The sequence below is a fragment of the Nyctereutes procyonoides genome, unplaced genomic scaffold (assembly GCF_905146905.1).
Source record: "Nyctereutes procyonoides isolate TBG_1078 unplaced genomic scaffold, NYPRO_anot_genome, whole genome shotgun sequence".
NCBI lineage: Eukaryota > Metazoa > Chordata > Mammalia > Carnivora > Canidae > Nyctereutes > Nyctereutes procyonoides.
In genome coordinates, this window is record NW_026575126.1 from 37,803,867 (window position 1) to 37,821,968 (window position 18,102).

At 65.4% G+C, this 18,102-nt stretch overlaps 4 protein-coding genes across 5 annotated transcripts; 2 read left to right on the forward strand and 2 right to left on the reverse strand.

Annotated features, from left to right (window-relative positions):
- Positions 1-497: 497 nt before the first annotated feature.
- ANTKMT (adenine nucleotide translocase lysine methyltransferase) lies at positions 498-2,779 on the forward strand. Its single transcript, XM_055339873.1, has 5 exons — positions 498-1,477; positions 1,699-1,803; positions 1,883-2,023; positions 2,139-2,189; positions 2,330-2,779. Exons 1-5 carry the CDS (start codon positions 1,316-1,318, stop codon positions 2,549-2,551), a joined length of 681 nt encoding a protein of 226 aa, XP_055195848.1. The 5' UTR covers positions 498-1,315; the 3' UTR covers positions 2,552-2,779.
- Positions 2,780-2,784: 5 nt separating this feature from the next.
- Positions 2,785-7,184, reverse strand: CCDC78 (coiled-coil domain containing 78). The gene is made up of 11 exons (XM_055339911.1): positions 6,810-7,184; positions 6,157-6,243; positions 5,996-6,082; positions 5,278-5,762; positions 5,067-5,145; positions 4,854-4,979; positions 4,488-4,675; positions 4,044-4,421; positions 3,285-3,351; positions 3,109-3,209; positions 2,785-3,013 (listed from the first exon to the last, which is right to left on the reverse strand). The coding sequence occupies exons 1-11, from the start codon at positions 7,050-7,052 to the stop codon at positions 2,959-2,961; spliced, it is 1,896 nt and encodes a 631-aa protein (XP_055195886.1). The 5' UTR covers positions 7,053-7,184; the 3' UTR covers positions 2,785-2,958.
- Positions 7,185-7,353: 169 nt separating this feature from the next.
- Positions 7,354-10,056, forward strand: HAGHL (hydroxyacylglutathione hydrolase like). Of its 2 annotated transcripts, none has more exons than XM_055339880.1 (8): positions 7,354-7,780; positions 8,049-8,113; positions 8,202-8,319; positions 8,402-8,510; positions 8,585-8,688; positions 8,935-9,033; positions 9,312-9,391; positions 9,651-10,056. In XM_055339880.1, exons 1-8 carry the CDS (start codon positions 7,676-7,678, stop codon positions 9,817-9,819), a joined length of 849 nt encoding a protein of 282 aa, XP_055195855.1. In that variant the 5' UTR covers positions 7,354-7,675; the 3' UTR covers positions 9,820-10,056. The 2 variants fall into 2 exon arrangements, with proteins under 2 accessions (XP_055195855.1, XP_055195854.1); XM_055339879.1 differs by having other exon boundaries at positions 7,360-7,780; positions 8,932-9,033.
- A 37-nt stretch (positions 10,057-10,093) lies between these two features.
- On the reverse strand, positions 10,094-16,765 carry CIAO3 (cytosolic iron-sulfur assembly component 3). The gene is made up of 11 exons (XM_055339854.1): positions 16,665-16,765; positions 16,130-16,216; positions 14,687-14,830; positions 14,277-14,409; positions 13,707-13,841; positions 13,328-13,446; positions 12,995-13,124; positions 12,218-12,290; positions 11,631-11,768; positions 11,220-11,377; positions 10,094-10,996 (listed from the first exon to the last, which is right to left on the reverse strand). Exons 1-11 carry the CDS (start codon positions 16,728-16,730, stop codon positions 10,758-10,760), a joined length of 1,422 nt encoding a protein of 473 aa, XP_055195829.1. The 5' UTR covers positions 16,731-16,765; the 3' UTR covers positions 10,094-10,757.
- Between the last annotated feature and the right edge of the window lie 1,337 nt (positions 16,766-18,102).

Below are 18,102 nucleotides of genomic sequence, written 5' to 3' on the forward strand. Positions count from 1 at the left end.
AAACCGCTGCGCCACCCAGGGATCCCAGCCTGTGGCTTTGAAAACCATCAACACGCTGACGAGCATAGAGTGAGCTGCGGCCTGGACCCCTCCCTGGACTGCAGGTGGCTGTCCCGTCGGGCCCCGTCCCCTTCCCCAGGAGTATCTTAGCACAGCCCAGAGGAGGAGGAGGAGGAGATGAGATGATCCTCCTCCTCGCGTCGGGAGGCTTTGCTGTGTCCAGACGGCCCCAAGGACGGCTTCTTCTTTAGGGCTAAGCAGCATCCTCAGCCTTGGCATCTGTCCTGACTTTCTGGTCTCTCCACCTTTCCTAGAAAGAAGGCCTGGCCACACCTGGGGTCACTGTACGCGGGTCTGGGACCAGTGTCCAAAACACGTGGGGGGGCTCTTCGTTGGGTCCCGGTACCTGCGCACCTGCCCCAGGAAGTGCCTGAGCCTCCCGCCCCAGCCTTGACAACATGCTAACTTGCAACCAGTGCTCGTTCCATAAAGTGCAGAGGCAGCGGCAGTGGGTGCGGCTAACGAGTCACGGGAGCCCCCGGTGCTCCCGGGCGGGCCTCAAAGCCGGGCCAGAGGCTGCACACCTGCCCTGGGGGAAGTGCCGAGGGGAGAGGCTGCGGGCGGGCATGGCCTTGGAGCTGCGGGAGCTGGCCCCGGGGGCCCTGGGGCACATGCGCTCGCGGGCACACACCGGCGCCCGGGCCCGGAGGCGACCCCGAGGGGTGTGCTTGGGGGCATTCTCGCAACAAGCTTTTATTGTCTTCTAGAGCCCGGGGCACCACTTTTCTGGGGGGGCTGGGGGGGGCGGCTCCGGGCGGGGTCTCCTGCCGCCCTGCACACCTGGCTCTCAGGACCGGGGGCGGCGGCCTTGGGCTCTCGCGCAGGGCCGCGTGGGTGCAGGCGCCGGGCGGAGGAGGGCGCCGGGCTCTGCGCCCGACCCGGGGCCCCGCGGCCCGCTCGCCTCCCCACGCCCCGGCCGCGCCAGGCCCCGCTGCACCCCCGCGTTCTGGGCGTTCCTCGGAGCGGGAGGCTGAAGCGCACCGGCCTTGGGCGCCCCTGCCCTCTGGGTCTCCGCCTCTCCCGCCGCGGCGCCCCCTGCCCTGCCTTCGTCAGCGGGGCACCTGCCGCGGGCTCGGCGGGCGCTGCGGGGACCCGCGGGCCTGCACCGAGCGGAACGCGCGGGAAGGGTCCGGGCCCCCGCTCGGACGCGAGCGGACGGCGCTTCCGGCGCCCAGCCGCGGCCTCCGCCCGCCCCTTCCGGCGCCGCGGCTGGGACGCTTTCCCGGAGCCCGGGAGGACGCTGGGGCGGGGGGCCATGGAGCCGGACGAGCCGGGCGAGGCGCTGACGGAGCTGCGCGAGCGGCGGCTGGGGGCGCTGGGGCTGCTGCAGGCGGCGGCGGGCTCGGGGCTGGCCGCCTACGCCGTGTGGGCGCTGCTGCTGCAGCCGGGCTTCCGGGCAGTGCCGCTGCGGCTGCAGGTGCGGGGCGGGGCCGACTGGGGGGGGCGGGGCCGGGGCGGCTGGGGGGGCGGGACCCACCGGGGGCAGGGCCGAGCGGCTGCGGGGCGGGCGCGGGGCTGGGGCCCGGGGCCGGCGCCGTGCCGCTGCGGCTGCAGGGGCGGGGCCGGGGCGCAGACAGGGCGTTGGCCCCGCCGCCGCGTGGCTCAGGTCAGGGGACCCCGCCCCTGCTCCTTGCCCAGGTGCCCTATGTGGGGGCGAGCACCAGGCAGGTGGAGCACGTGCTGACGCTGCTGCGAGGCCGTCCCGGGAAGACGGTGGACCTGGGCTCCGGCGACGGCAGGATTGTAAGCACCTGGCGCAGGGGGCGGCCGTGGCCCACGCACCGAGCCACCGCTCGGTCCCCACGGTGTCCTGTGCCCACAGGTGCTGGCGGCCCACAGGTGCGGCCTTCGCCCGGCGCTGGGCTACGAGCTGAACCCGTGGCTAGTGGGGCTGGCTCGGCTGCATGCCTGGAGGGCGGGCTGCGCGGGCAGCGTCCGCTTCTGCTGCCAGGATCTCTGGAAGGTAACCCAGGGAGTCCCGGAGCCCCTCAGGCCCCACGTCTGACTTCCACGGTTCCCGTCCTGGGTTGGCCACCTGTCCGGGCGGCTGACTCTCCTGGGGTGACGTCTTCTTGCAGGTGAACCTGAGGGACTGCCACAACGTGTCTGTGTTCCTGGCGCCTAGCGTGGTAGGTCGGGGGCGGGGGGCGGCAGCCCACCCCAGGGGAGGCCCAGGCCGGCCTTGGAGCACCTGCTGTGCCGGGAGGACATGGGTGGGAGGGCGGTAACCTCCCGTCCTGTGCACCCTACCCCCTGCTCTTTCCCACAGCTCCCGCTGCTGGAAGACAAGTTGCAGGCGGAGCTGCCCGAAGGGGCCCGAGTGGTGTCAGGGCGCTTCCCCCTCCCCACTTGGCATCCTGTGGCCGTGTTGGGTGAGGGTCTGGACCGTGTCTGGGCCTATGACGTCCATAGTGGTAGCCCAGCTGGTCAGGTCCCCCCAGGACCCAGTTCTGCCTCAGTCCCTGGGGCCCTCACTTCTCCAGCTGGCTGACTATTTGGACACAATAAAGACTCAGCGGGGGATCCCTGTGTGGCGCAGGGGTTTAGTGCCTGTCTTTGGCCCGGGGCACGATCCTGGAGACCCGGGATCGAATCCCACGTCCAGCTCCCGGTGCGTGGAGCCTGCTTCTCCCTCTGCCTGTGTCTCTGCCTCTCTCTCTCTCTCTCTCTGTGACTATCATAAATTAAAAAAAATTAAAAATAAATAAATAAAGACTCAGCAGACTATGTCCTGACTCTTGTTAGGTGGAGGGCTGAGAGGAATGACCCCCACCCCAAGGAGGTGCAGTGGGGAGGCCTCCACCCTGGCTGTGAAGAGTTCTGCTGTGGTTTGACAACTGGCTAGCGGCTTCAGGTCTTCAGGTGCTGGGGGTTCACTGAAGGTGTGGCCCCCGCTTTCTAGGCGTCCTCCGTACCCGTCAGCTTCCTCAGCCTCAGGATCTCCTGTTTGTACCTGCACAGAGGGGTCAGCATTAGTCACCTGCCGGGCTGTGCACAAGCCCTGTCTCAGTGCCTGGGATTGGGGTCCTCAGGTCACAGCCAGCCCACCTGCCTAGGTGCTGGTCCACGTACTCCTGTAGCTCAGAAAGTTGCTCCTCAGCCATTGTGGCCCGTACTAGTAGCTGTGCCCGCTCGCGTTCCAGCTCTGCCTGGTGTGGGGGAGGGCGTCAGCTATGAGATGGGACAGTGTGAGGAGGGGCTCCCAGCCAGGCTTTGCCGATTACCTGGGTACCATGGGAGAAGTCCTGGAGCTTCTGGTGGATCTGGGCCCAGGAAGCAGCTTCCTGGGCCCTGTGGGGAGACAGGAAAGGGCAGGTATGAGGGCCAGCGTCAGGCCAGGTGTTGACCAATGGTTTTGTTCAAGTTGGAGCACCAGACTCAGGACAGCATGCGCCCACCTGTCCACTATGGGCCTGCTCAGGCCTCTGAGCTATCGGCATGTGGGGGCAGGGCAGCCCAGGCCCACTCACGGAGGGCTAAGCCATGAAGCCAGACAGTGACCCCGGTGCCGTATAGATGTTGATAAGGGGCTTACCCCCCATCCCTAGGGGTTTATTTCTCAGAACTCTGGCAGTAGGGGCTGATACAAATCCTCCCCATTGCACAGTTAAAAACATGGAGGCCCAGAGGCAAGGACTGAAATCACCTGGCAGCCTGCTCCCATCCTGTCCCAAGGCCAGGGCCTCTGCTGGCCGTCCACCACGCCTCGTCATCCATAGGTCACCCAGGTCTCTCTGAGATGGCCCCTCCTCAGGGGATCTCCGTGACCCTCCATTCAAGATTAGACCTCTCCTGTCAGGGCCCCATTCACCCCAGGCACTCGGCCTTCTGTGATTATGGCTGCCTCCCATACAGACCCAAACCCCACAGCACAGATGGGCAGCTTGTTCACCACAGCAACCAAACCCCACCCAGCAGTCAGAGTTGAGGGCGCGGATGACTGATGCTCCTGCAGGTCCCCAGGCCCACCCCTGGGTACTCACTGTGGCTCTAGCGTGCCCCCCTGGGAGGCTTCCCTGGGCCCCTTCTGTGGGAACAAGAGCAGCGTCGTGAGCCTGGTGGGCTGTGGTAGGGATCCTGTGTCGGCTGAATGGGGCAGGCTGCTTAGGGATTGGATCATGGCCGAGCCTTGATGGGCCTGGGGTGTGTTTGGGCTGCCGTGCTCCACGGCCGGTGGGGGGCAGCAGGGAGAGCTCACCTGGGCCTGGAGCTTCTGGAGCTCGGTCTGCAGCCTGGCCTGGTCTCCTGGGTGACCAAGTGCGGGAGCCAGGTGCAGAGGCTCCAGGTCGGAGATGGCTACCTCAAAGGTAGCTTTGGGGGTCCCGGGTGCCCCACTGGGGCCTGCCAGCACCTGCTGCACACTAAACCACATGCCAAGTCACATAGAGTCAGCCCCCCCAAGGTGCCCGTCTCAGGGAGGGGCCCACCTGTGGGCAGCCAGCAGCTCCTGGTGCCTACGGCTTAGATCTGCCAGGCGTTTGCGGTAGGCACGAGCAGCCCGGGCCAACTGCTGCTCACGGCTGCGGTGTGCTGCCCGGATGTCCTCCAGAGTGGTCTCCAGGAACGTGCGAAGGACTGCGGCCGTGGGCACCCGGCCCGCCTGGTTGGTGTACTCCTGGAGGGGCGGGCTTGCCATGGGGACACTGCCCGCAGTCCCCTCCGTGAAGTGGACTGGGCTGTACACACAGCCAGGCTAGGCTGGCTCCCCGGGACCTGAGGTCGCTCGCTCAGCACGGGGCCACCCCCCCAGCACGGGGCCACCCCCCCAGCACGGGGCCGCCCCCAGTGCTCACGGCCACAGCTTGGGCACATCGCTGCAGCTGGAGGGCATACTCCTCGTTCAGCTTCTTGAGCTGCAGCTGCAGCTGGGCGTTCTCCACCTCGGCCTGGCGGAGCTGACCTTGGCAGGCAGACAACACCTGGGGGGGCGGGGGTAGCCCTGAACCCACACTCCACGACTGTAGGACGCCCTACTAGGTGTCAAAATAGGCAGGACGGGGCCTCACCATGGCTTGTGCAGCTAGTCGCTGCCCAGCTGTCCTGGCCTCTGCTTGTGCCCCCTGCAGCCGCCGGCCCAGGTCCACCCTGAGAACACGGGTGTGAGGCTCAGCTGGGCCCGGGGTGGGGCGGGCGGGACTCCCTCTGCTCTTGGGAAGAGCCGCTTTGAGCCTGGGGTCAGGCTGGACCCTCCCCACGCCGAGGGAGGCAGCCACTCACACACGGGCCTCCAGTGCCTGCTTCTGGGCCTTGTGCTGCTCCAGCACTCGCTTCCATTCTCCCTGCAGCTGCGGGGTGCACCAGGGCTGGCTGGCGGATACCCCAGGCTCTGGGATCCTGGCACTGCCCAACACCACCATGGGCTGGGGGAGATCTGGACGGAGCCCCAAGCCACGAGGCTGAGCACCCACGCTGTCCCCCAGCTTCTGCTGTTGATGCTCGGGGGCCAGGAAGTCCTCAGGCTGTGCCTGTACGAGAGTGCCAGTCCCGACCTCGCTGTGCCTCTGCTGGGCCCCTGCTGGGCTCCCGCCCAGCCGGCCCCTCCATGCACTCAAGGCGACCTGGGGCCTGTGGTGGGTGGAGTGTCCCTGCTCCGGGGCCTTGTGCTGCAGCCCCGGTGCCAGCTCCCGGCAGTGCCCCAGGTCAGTACGAGCTCCATGCAGCTCCAGCTCCAGCTCCAGCACCCGGCTCTCCAGCCGTAGGACCTGCAGGTGAGCGGGTGAGTGGCTGCACCTGCCTGCCAGGCCACCCGAGGTAGGTCCACATCATCTGGGTACGTACAGGGACACAGCACAGGAGGCAGATGGGACTCGCAGGCACCACCAGTGTGGACAGTCACATGGGTGCACCGGGACCCCCCACACCACTGGTCCCCAGGAAGCGCCAGCCCCCCATGTGCTCCGGCTAGCACGTGTGGGCAAGTATCAGCACCACCCACCTCACTCTTCAGCTCAAAGACTTCGGCTTCGTGCTGCTCTCTCAGCTGAAGAGTTGTGATCTGCAGGTCGACCAACTCCTTGGAGATCTGCAAGTGTCCATGGTGAGGGGGTGCTTGTGGGTCCCTCCCTCCTGCTAGCACCCTAGGGCCCCCACACCCACCTGCAGTCGCTGCTCCTCACTCAGCTCTAGATCTGAGGGAAGCTCTGTCTTGAGGCTGGCTGTCCAGTCCTCGGCTTGGGGCAGAACCTGGGGAGGCACCCCCATGCTCCAGGTGGGTGTCAGGCTTGGGCGTGGCCTCCGACCCCCACCCCCCACACAGGCCGCCCGAGCTAGGGCCATGTCTCCTGGCCTCTGAGGGCACAACCTGACCCCATGGCAGCAGCACAGGTGCCCCGGGGGGGCTCACGTGCTCAGCGGCCCCGGGTGAGGGCCCCGGTCTGGTGGCTGCAGCGCGCTCCATGGGCAGAAGGAACTGTGGCCACCCCAAAGGCGGGCCGCCTCGCCTCCGGCCCGTTGCCGCCACACTGGCTTGCGTTGCCAAGGCCTCTGTTGGTCTCCCCCACCCGCGAGGGCAGCCGGGGCAGTTGGGTGGCCGGGGAGGCGGCCTCTCAGCTCATTCCCTGTGAGGCCCCATCCTGTCCGGGTTCGTTTTCTCATCCGGGAGGTGCACGCCGGCACCTCCGCCCTTATCCCGGGTACCGCTGGGCGTACCCGGGAGCGCATGAGAAGCCCCAGGCGAGGCGGTAGCACAGAAGCAGTGGGGCCCTGCGCTGCGCGGGGCTTCACACAGTAGGCGCCTTCTGTATGCCTACCTTTCTGGTTGGGCCGGAGGACGGACCTACAGATTCCCCCGCCCCCAGCCGGAGGGTAGGGGCTGGGAGCTTCAGGAGGCCCGGCTCAGCCGCGGCGACGGGAGGGCTTCGCGGAGGAGGCGCTGGGGGACCGGGCGTGCGTGCGGCCCCCGCCGGGCACGCGCGCGCCCCAGGCCGCGCACGCCAGCTCCCTGCGCCGGGGCCCGGGCCGTTGGCGGCGGCCATCCGAGGGCCGCGCTCCATTCAGGCCCGTGGCCAGCGCCGAGGCCCCCCTCCGTCCGGCCGTCGGTGAGGCGGTCCGCGCAGAGGGCAGGCGCAGCCCCCGCGGGCAAGGTTGCAGCTCGGGGCCCCGGCGGCGCGGCGGGGACAGGAGGGGGGGCGGGGCGGGGCGGGGCGGGCCTGGAGGGGCGTGGTCTAGGGGGAGGTGCGGAGGGGCGGGGCGGGGCTAGCGGCGCGGGAGGGGCGGGCCCGGGCGGTTGCGTCGCCGCGGGGGGCGTGGCCTAGGCAGAACGCGCGTGGGCAGGGGGCGGGGCTCTGGGAAGGCGTGGTTAGCGGGAGGGGCGGCCCCGGGCGGTTGCGTCGTAGCGGGGGCGTGGCCGGAGCGCGGAGCGGGCCGTGTGGCCGCAGGGGCGGCGGCGGCGGCGGCGGCGGCGCGGGGTGCTGGCGTCCCCACCGGCCGGCCGGGTTGGAGCCTGGGGCGTGCGCTCCCGCACCGGTGCTCCGGGAAGTCGGCGGAGCGGCGAGCGGGCTCCCTTTCTGACCCCTCCCTCGCGCAGCCCTGCCGGGGCCTGGAGAGGGAAGCCCCCGCCCGGAGGAAGGGGCGCGGAGCGTCTCTGGAAGACGCGGGGTGCCTGAGCTCCGCGACCATGAAGGTCAAGGTCATCCCCGTGCTCGAGGATAACTACATGTACCTTGTCATCGAGGAACGCACGCGGGAGGCTGTGGCCGTGGACGTGGCCGTGCCCAAGAGGGTGAGGGCAACCTGCGGGCGGCGGGGAGCGCTGGGCCCCCCACCTCCGCGCCCCGCTCCCTGCTCCCTGGGCACTTGGCGCGCACGGCTCGCCGCGTATCTCGGGGCTGCCGCCTCTGACTTGTGTCCCCTCCCCGGTGCCCGTGGTCGTTCGCCCCCTGGGTCTCCCCACCGCACTCCCCCTGTTTCGCCGCTGGCGCCCCGGCGCGGGGCGGGCAGGAGGCGGCCACCTCGCCCTTCCGAATCTCCCTAACTCCCGTGCCTTTCAGCTGCTGGAGATCGTGGGCCGGGAGGGGGTATCACTGACGACCGTGCTGACCACCCACCACCACTGGTGAGCGCGGTCGGGGCGGGCCGAGGCGCGAGGGCATCGCCCCTGCCCCACCGCGACCCCGGTGTGACCCCGGCCCGGCCGTCCGCAGGGACCACGCGCGGGGCAACGCGGAGCTGGCGCGGCTGCGGCCGGGGCTGGCGGTGCTGGGCGCCGACGAGCGCATCTGCGCGCTGACCCGCAGGCTGGTGCACGGCGAGGAGCTGCGGGTGAGCGCGCGCCCGGGAGGGCGGGGAGCCGGTCCGCCCCCCCCCTCCCCCCGCCTCACCGCCGCCCGCCCCTCTGCCGCAGTTCGGGGCGATCCACGCGCGCTGCCTCCTGACGCCGGGCCACACCTCCGGCCACATGAGCTACTTCCTGTGGGAAGAGGAGTGTCCGGACCCGCCCGCGGTGTTCTCTGGTACCGGCTGCCCCGCCCCGCCGCCTCGCCCCTCCGGCCCCGCCCCTCCCCCTCTGACCTGCCGTGCCCCCCAGGGGATGCGCTGTCCGTGGCCGGCTGTGGCCTGCGCCTGGAGAGCACAGCCCAGCAGATGTACGAGAGCCTGACGCAGATCCTGGGCACGCTGCCCCCGGATACGGTGAGGGCCGCCCCCTCCCCGCCCCTCCTCTCCCCTCCTCGGGGCTCTGGCTGGCCGCAAAGGCTGTGGCTGACTTGTGCCTGTGCCCCGCGTGCAGAACCAAGGCTCATCAGCCTGAGCCGAGGCCGACCGGGTCCCGGTGGGTGCTGGGGTCCCGGGCCAGGGGGACCAGGCCGGCCGGGTGAGCAACCTCCATCTGCCGGTGGCAGCACTGTGCACCCCCCGAGTGCCTCTTTTCTCCAGAAGGTGTTCTGCGGCCACGAGCACACGCTGGGCAACCTGGAATTTGCGCAGAAAGTGGAGCCGGGCAACGACCACGTGAGAGCTAAGCTGTCCTGGGCCAAGGTGCGGCCGCTCCTCCCTGAGGTCTGGAGGGTGGGTGACGGCTAGGCGGGAGGAGGGGCACCGCAGGGGGAGTCAGGACCACTCCTGCCTTAGCACAGGGTATCCTTCTGGGCAGGGGCTGGGCAGACAGTAACCCTGGTCCAGGGGTGGCCGCCCTCAAGGGCCACACCGGGCAAGGCAGCCCTTCTGGTCCCCCGGGAAGTGGTGGGGCTGAGTGGAGCCATGTTGCCTGGGGGCTCTTAAGATAAAGCTGTGACAAGGGCCTGTGGTCATTCCAGAAAAGGGACGAGGACGATATGCCCACCGTGCCGTCCACCCTGAGTGAGGAGCTCCTCTACAATCCCTTCCTAAGGGTGGCGTGAGTACTGGTTGGCATCCCAGGACTTCTTGTGGGGGCCCTGTGCTCACCCCAGGGGCTGTGCTAGAGAGCAGGCTGCCTTGTGGCTGGCTTGCTGTCCTCGGGTCCTCCTTGGCTGTCACCTGGGCTCTGCAGGAGGTGTCAGGGGACTGGCTACCGGGCTGGCTCGCAGCAGGGAGACGCTGGTCTTCAAGTGTCCCCTGCCAACACCCACCAGCAGTCCCCAACAGGGTCCCCATGGTGCCCCCTCTCCCCACAGAGAAGAGTCTGTGCGCAAGTTCACGGGGAAGGCGGCCCCGGCCGAGGTCCTGGAGGCACTCTGCAAGGAGCGGGCAAGCTTCCAGCGGGCGGCTGAGCCGCTGCAGCCGCAGGCCCGGGCCCTCCTGGCACTGCAGTGGGGGCTCCTGGGCACACCCCAACAGAAGTGAGCCCCAGGAGGACCCGCCGTGGAGCCAAGCATCACAGCTCTCCTCCTTCAACCCTCAGCCGATGGAGCTGAGGAGGATTGCCTCTGTAAGCTTTCATGGCCCTGCCCAGCGGGCTGCCCAGCCTTGGAGGGTGGGTACTGCACACGAGGCCCTCTCTGGGGTGCATGTGACCCCTGAGGCCTGGATGTTTGGGAAGCGGTGTGCTAGCGTGCACTATGAATAAAGCTGTGAAAGGTCTCTTTCTCGATGCTGCCGGATGCTCTTGGACTTGGAACCGTTTTCAGAGAGATCCCTTTATTAGATTTGGAGCTCTGTGGTGACAGGCCTGGCGGGCTCAGCGCAATCTGTCCTCTCCCCCACCCGGTCGGGGGGGCCCAGCTGTGGGACGGGACTTCCTGCCTGATCAACAGAACCTGCTTCCCACCTGGAACACTGCCCAGAAACGCAAGTTCTCAGGTCCCAGAAGCCACAGCGTCCTCAACACCCAGTTCCAGGTGGGGCAGGTACTCCATCCCCAGCACAGGTGCTGTGGGCTGGGTGCTCCTCTCCTGCCAGCGTCCACTGCTGACCAGTGCAGGAGGGCTCCTCACCCTGGGCAAGGAGCTTGACTAGCCTGGCCAACCCTGCTTCAGGGGGGTGACTCCAGACATGGGGAGGGGTCCCAGCTCTCCCTTAAGCTGCTCACAAGACAGGCCCTCACGAGGACACTGCTCACAGACTTGGGCCCACGGGGAGGTTCTGGGACCTTGGGGAACCTCGGGCCTCCTGCCATGGGGAGTCTGGGTGAGTGCAGGCTTGAGGTCACCTTCACTGGCTATGGGTCCAAGTCCTGTTTCTGTGTGGGTTTCAACACATCCCTGCCACTCGGTGTTTTGGGGGCGATCCCTGGGGTCCCAGGACTGGCTGTGGTAGGCCCAGCAGACCTGTGAGGAGGCCTCCTACCACCTGATGCTGAGGCCGGAGCTGGCCTTCTCCACCGCATGGTAGCTTGTGTGCAGCAGGCGGCCAGCCTGCTCTGAGCCTTCACCCTGCAGCCAGCTCCTATACAGTTCCTGGACGCCAGGCACGTCCTCTGGCACCTCCGTCCTAACCATGCCGTACAGCATCTCAACCTGCTGGAGAAGCTCCTTGCTGGGCACGTCGGGGGCCTTGAGCTGGCCTCCGCCGTTCAAGCAGCCTGGAGGAGACAAGACAGGTGAGAGCAGTTATAGGAGGACACCTGTGCTCGGGGGCACGGCATGCCACTTCCCAACGCCGGCTGTCCTGCGCCCCCCGACCACCCAGGTGGGGGAGACGACCAGGCTTCCTCCACCCCTCCTGCCCTGGCGGGACACTGCCCCAGCCCTGGTACTGGTAAGGGCCCCACGCGGTCTCTGAGGAGCAGGCCATGCCACAGCTACCTGCGGGGCAGGCCATGACCTCCACGTAATGGTACGGGCAGCGCCCTCGCTTGAGCTTCTGCACCAAATTCTGGATGTTGCGGAAGCCGTAGGCTGCGGCAAAGTGCAGCAGGACGCGGCCCTCCTTCTCCAGGGTCACCTCCTGGAAGTCCTTGTTCCTGAGGGAAGCACAGCTTGGGCTCCCTCCCGTTCCCACCCCTGCAGGCACGTTGGTCGAGCTACCCGGCTCTTCGGTGGATAGTGAGGAAGGAGAGGGTGGAAAGCTCACTTCTGCTAAGTTTCCTCATCTTTAGGATGGGAGCCCCCAGCCTCCCGAGGATGGCCCCGGGGTGGGGCATTGTGTCGGGACATCCCCTGTGCCAGGCGCACCACCTTGCCACCACAGCCCAAGCGCCAGCCCTTCCCACTGACCTCAGGGGTCTGTAGGTGACCTCATCCACGTGGATTCCAAAGAGCTCCCGGGCTGCATGCTGGAACACGTGCTCCAGGTAGCCCCCGGAGCCCCCACCCCGATGGCTGCTGGGTTCTTGGGCAGACACGCTGCTGCACCTGGGGAGCAAGGAACAGCTTCAGGTGGCAGCAGGGCTACTGTCCATGGAGGTTTCGGGTAACCTTTGTCTCTCACACTTGAGGGAAAAGAGTCCAAGACCTGGGGGCCTTTTCTGGGTGTCAGGAGGTAGCTCAGGTGGGAGGATGACTGTCCTGCTGTCAAGTAACCTGTTTGGGGAGCTCAGACCTGTGTCAAGTTGGAGTCAGCTCCGATGACCATCAGTTAGGTGGCCACTGGCCATCTCGTGAACTTTACCACTTCTGTGGACAAGTCACAGGGCAGAGGTGGAATCACCCAGAAGGAAGCCATGGCGGAGGAGAGGAAGGGGACGGGGCCTACCCCATGTTCTCACTTCTGCTGCTTGCCAGGACACCTGCAACCCCCCACCAACGTCACGAGCACCTTGACGCCAGACTACACGCTCCCTTCTGCCGCAGGAGATGCTTACAGGCTGTCCAGGGGGGCTGGCTCCAGTTCTGAGAGTGACACCCCTTCTTCCTCCAGCAACTTGAACACTTCTCCTACAAGACCCCAGCACAGACGCGCTTCAGCTGAGATCCCCACAAAAAAACACTGAGGAAACTCACATCGTCTGCAACCTGTGCTTTGGCTCTGGACACCCAAACGCCCACCTCCTGGCCTGAGGGTGGAGGAGGAGCCTGGCCACAGAGGCGAGGAAGGACTCTACTTCTGAAGACCCTCAGAAGAGCCAGCCTGCTCCCCAGACCTGCGGCCCACCCTCACGGTGGCACGGCAGGGGGTGGGCAGGCCCGTCCCCGAGGTGCGCCCGCGGCAGTGTGGTCACGGCTCCCCACAGGTGGACAGGGCCACGTTCATGCAGGAAGCCTTTCCCCACCGCTGTCCGGGCTCCTGAGCGTTTATTTCTCTGTATTTTAAGCACCTGGGAGACTCTCTGAGGCTGCTCAACTCAGAAATGAGGAGACCCACGAGTCAGAGCAGTTGACAAGAATCTTGGCACACCTCCCACGCAGACTGTTTTAGGGCAAACACTCAGGTAGTGCGGGGGGTGAGGGGAGCCCATTGATCACAGGTCACCAAGATCATGGAACAGCTGTAAAGCTGTGAAGCTGTGAAGTAGGACCTGGCTCCGAGGAGAGGGCGGGGGGTGCCTCATGCACAGGGTATGGCAGCTTCAGCCAGGGCCTGTGGGCAGAACCCAGGCAATGCCATCCATACCCTGGACTCAGGGCAGCAGGACCCACACCTGTGGTGACGACACAATCCACGTCACGCGTCTGGTGCTCCTGGTTGAAAAAGTCTGGTCTGGAAGCTTCCAGCTTTTTGTCATAGCACGGCATTACCGTCACATGGTAGATCCTGTCGGGGGTCAAATGCTGCCAAGAAATGTGGAAATGTGGAATCGCTGCCTGACCCAGCAGTAAAAGGGGGCCCCATCAGGTGAGGTGGGGGTGACACAGCCGGCCAGCGGCCAGGACGTGAGTGAGCTTCTTTGTAGGGGCCTGTGGACATTGTAGATCTTGGCTCATCTTTCAGGACAATGGCAGTGAATGGTTCACAGATGGAACATTCCTGTTACCTGCTGCTGGGCAAAGAAGTCCTTGACCAGGGAGCCCATGACCTGCTGTGGGGACCGGGCAGTGCTGAGGTAAGGGATGAGGAAGTTCCCGTGCGTCTTCTCAGCATAGCAGATCCAGCCTGTGGTAGACACAGGAAACAAAAGGGCCGTCTCACCAGCCAGTGAGTGACATGATGCTCTTGGGGTGGAGCTACTCGTTCAAGGGGCTAGGGTCCCAGACCGCCCCTGCTCTGCTGTCACTCACTGGCTGCTGGCATCTGTGAGATTGCTGTCTGGGGAGCTAAGGGACTCTCAAGGTGGCTCCCCCGCCGAGGAGACCAGAAGCCTACGCTGCCGCACCGAGCATTCCTGTTACCCGCGGCCTGCAGCGTGAACACACCTGGGCAGACGGACGTGAGCACAGGCAAGGCCTGCGTGGAGTTGGCCTGTTCTCGGAACCGCTGCACAAACTCGCGCTGGCTCTCCAGGAGACTGAAGTTCCTCGAGAAGGCGGTATCAAACACATAGTGCACACCTGCAAGGCAAGCACCACCTCACCCCCACGAAGGATGGCGGGATGGCCCCAGCTGCACCCACGGTGACAGCCCAGAACCAAGCCACACCCTTTGCAGTGCCCAGCCCACGACCTCCCAGCCCAGCTCCTGACACACAGAAGTCACCCAAAGTGGATCTGAGCTACAACCTTATGGGGACCTGGGAAACGGGCCTTGATGATGATCATGTAAAACCAATGAGAAGAGTGGGTGAGTTCCAGGTTGGAAGAGCACAGAGAGGACTCAGGGGGCTCCCCGCTAAGGCACAGCTCCCGTTTGTCAAACCGAAACTTCGGGCTGAAGTCAACTCCGAACAGTCTGGAGTGTCTGGATTCAGGGACTCGGAGGCCTGAGGAGCCCCCTCACGGGACCCCCCCACGCTGAGCTACAGCACTCACACGACGTTTGGTGCCTACCGATCTTCTTGAAGAATGCGGTCAGCTTCCTGGCAGTGTCCGTAGGGCTCAGCTGAAATCTTGCAGCCAGCGAAGCTCTGGATTGGGGCGAGACAGAAACCACAACCAGCCTCTGCTGCCCCGGGGCTGCCGTCTGCAAAGCAAGGGGCACGTGCTCACTTGGTGTGTTTCACACGGAGTCCCCGTGGTCTGGTGCTGGAGACAGCGTGCCCTATCTCCGTCAGGATGTGTCATGTTTAGGCACGTGGAGGGCCCAACACTTTAGCGTAGCGCTGAAGTACTGAGATCCCGCTGATGACACTTTAAAAATGTGGGAGTCACCTGGAGATTAGCTGCCCTTGAAGGCAACAGCTAAGGATACGGGGGTTGATGTCAAGTTAAAGAAGTCTCTGAGACCGCCCACCACTTACCTTGTTGGCATCTAGGACCTTCCGCAGCTCCTCGTGGCTTTGCTGAGTGATGAGCACGGTCTCCGCCGAGGTGACACAGCCACTGCATGCCAGGCAGTCATCCAGCGAGATCTTTGCCTTCTCCAGCCTCTGGGTCCCTCCGTCCTGCAGCCACAAGGACATGAGCTCTCACGATGACAGAACCTATAGGAAACCTTTATTCTCTGGCTCACAACTCTGACAACCAACACGGAAGTTGGCTGGCTTTGAATGCCACGGGATTTTTAAAGATTAAAGATCTGTTACAGAAATGTATACGTTCCATACATATTCTAGACTTAATTAGCTCCATCAAATTCTATCTTTGGTACAGGATCAGCTGGCACATCAGAATCATATTAATGAGGCCTGTAGCCTGTCGGGTGGAATGTGGGTGTTAAAGCTGCAGAGAAGCAGGTGACTTGTCTGCACTCACGCACAGAGGTTCCTAGTCTGCACTCGTGCAGCTGTGAAGACGGGAAAACGTCAAAGGCCAGAGGCCAACAGCAGGATGAGAAAGGCAAGGCTGAGATGAAGGCAGAGAGGGCAGAGAGAGGTGGTGCTCTGCTCAGCGAAGAGCAGCAGCCCCGGAGGGAACAGACACACGGGCGGCAACAGCCAGATGGCAAACAGATGCAGAACCTGGTGTGGGCGCCGGTGTCCTGGCTGACCCCCTGCCACTTCCCCAGGTGCCAGCGACCCAGCTGAGCCCCTGTACTTCCCTATACGCTCAGAAGAGTGTGAGCCAGGGCCAGGCGAGCTGCAGGGGCCCAGAATGGGACCCGGGGGCTGAGGAGACGGGGTCTCCCTTCCAGCCCAGCTCATCAGGGCTACGCTTCACACCAAAATCCCAATTTGATCTCAGGACTGAAAGTACCCTAACTTTCGAGTTAGATGGGCCTAAAGGCTCAGGCTTTGATCTCGTGCCAAGAGAATAAGCTTCCCAACTTCTTTCCAAATCAACCACTGCTGCTTGGGACAGCAGGGCCGCACCTCTCCTGGACCCCTTCATAGGTGGGCCCTACCGCACCCCAAGGTGGCATTCCCCTGGGCTGTGCTGGCTTGGGCAGGAGCTGCGGGTGCTGCAGGGTCACTCTCCTGGCCTGAGCAGGGGACCTGCTCACTCCCTGTGAATGCCTGATCCTTGTCCCCCCAGCCCTGCCATGTGCCACTGGAGGCTCCTCCCCTGCCTGGAGGAGTTCCCGTGCCAGGTGCGCCCATGCCTGTGGTCCCCGGGATGGCACGGCCATTCTTGGGAGTCCTCGTAACCACCTAAAGAGCAGCGTCACTACGAGCAACATCCTCCTGGCCTTGATGACAGGGAATCCGACCACTGCGGAAGGCCCCACGATCCTCGTGCTCCTCACTGGAAAGAGCAGCAAAATCGCGCTTTTGGTCACCTGGGCTGGAACTCACTGGACTGACCTGGAAGTAACTCCCGTCGTCCTCGATGTGGATCTTGGCCACTTCGCTTCCGGGCCGCCTGTCCACCTTCACGGGCTTGATGCAGTCCTGCTCCGGGAGGAGACGGCAGTCGGGGGGCTGGGGGCACCGGGGTGCTCACCGCGGCTCAGTCGCACGGGGACGGGGACAACAGCCCCCCGCGCGCCCCGGGCTCTGACCTCATCTCTGACCTCACCTGGACCTCATCGTTCTCAGGACGCCCAGGGGCCGCGTGCGCATCTCTGGCTGGAGATCGGCGCCTGCCCGCGCCGGGACCTGAGCCCCCCTGCCTCCCCCCTCCTCCCGACCCCCCTCCCCTTGCCCCCCTCCCCCCGCCTCCCCCCTCCCCAACCCCTCCGCCCTCCCCCGCCCGCACAGCCCCCGGCCTCGGCACGTCCCCCGCGCGGGCGCCCCGCGGGCAGCGTCACGAACCCGACCGCCCGGCGGCCTCGGCCCCCCTCTCCCCTAGGAGCGCCGGGGACGCGGCGGGGCTCCCTGGGTCCCCCTCCCGGCGCACCTGGGACGGCCCGATGAAGTCATCCAGGTCCGTCAGCTGCAACACCCCGCTGAAGGGCGACGCCATGGCGCCAAGCCTGCCGCCGGGCGCGGGGCACGGAGGTCGTCAAACGCCGCGAAACGGCGGCTTGTTCCGCCACGCTGCCGGAAAGCGCCCCGCGCGGCGCATGCGCGCCTGTCCCCTCGGCCGGGCTCCTGGAGCAGGGCGCGCGCCCCCTGCCGGCGGATGCAGCCCCGCGGACAAGCCGGCCGCCTTCCCCGCGCCGCGCGGACCTGCCCCGGGGCTCACCTGCCAGCCAGGTGTGCGGCCCCGGAGGCCTTGCCTGATCAGCAGCGGCCCTGGGGTGGGGGCTTTCCGGCCCCAGCCATCCCCGTCCTCACGATGCCTGACCGAGGTCTCAGACAGGATGCCCGAGGTCTGAACGAGCGCAAGCGGTTCTTAGAAGTAGGCGAGCACGAAACAACCCGCTTCACTGAAATGCCCCCGAGCAGGTTTACAAAATAAAAGTGAGAAGAGTAGCAGGTGCCATGGAGATGGGGGCAGGATGAGGACAGTTCAGATGGGAATGACGGCGATGATTTCCCCGGGAGGGGCTCTGGCGGAGGCTGGCGGGGCCCTGCGGGGCCGCGTCCCTGCAGGGCGGGCTTCACTCTCCTTCCCCTGGAACCCAAGTCTGTAGGAGCAAACCAGGTGGATGACAGATGGGAACGGCCCAAGTGTCGTCAGCAGCCGGGTGGGTAGGCCAGTTGTGGTCCAGGCACACAACGATCAGTGCGCAGCTGCAGAGTAGGCCGAGGTACTGACTGCTGCTGCCGTGGGGCTGACCCCTGAGGACCTGATTGCTCAGTGAGAGAAGCCACATGTTGTAGGGTTCCGTTCCTAGGCCGTGCGCAGAACCTGGAACTCCACGGAGATGCTAAGTAGCTTCAAGGTTGCCAGGGGCCGTGCAGGAGGCTTCGCTGTGCCACGATGGAAAGTGTTGGAAATAGCAGGAGTGGTTGCGCCACACTGAACGCAACGAATGCCTGCAAGTCGTGTGCTTACACAGGTCCTATGGCACATTCTTTTGTGTATATAATAATGTAACGTATAAACTAATAGTGTATCAAAAACTACTGAATTGCACATTTTAGTGGGTGGATGGTATGGTACATGAGTCTGAATCAACATAAATCCACTGCCCCAAGGTGACCCCAAGAGTGGGGACAGTGCGTGCGCCCAGGTCTACCCGGTTTCGAAGCCTCAGGGCCCCCGTCCCCGGAGACAGTGTCTGGGTCAGGAACTCTGACTGGAGGTCCTGGCATCACACACACACACACACACACACACACACACACACACACACACACACGAGGGCCCTGGAGACAACCCCGTGCCTGCCTCCTCTAGGCACCTGCTCTCACACCTGCAGCTTGTTTCATCATCATCATTAGTGAGT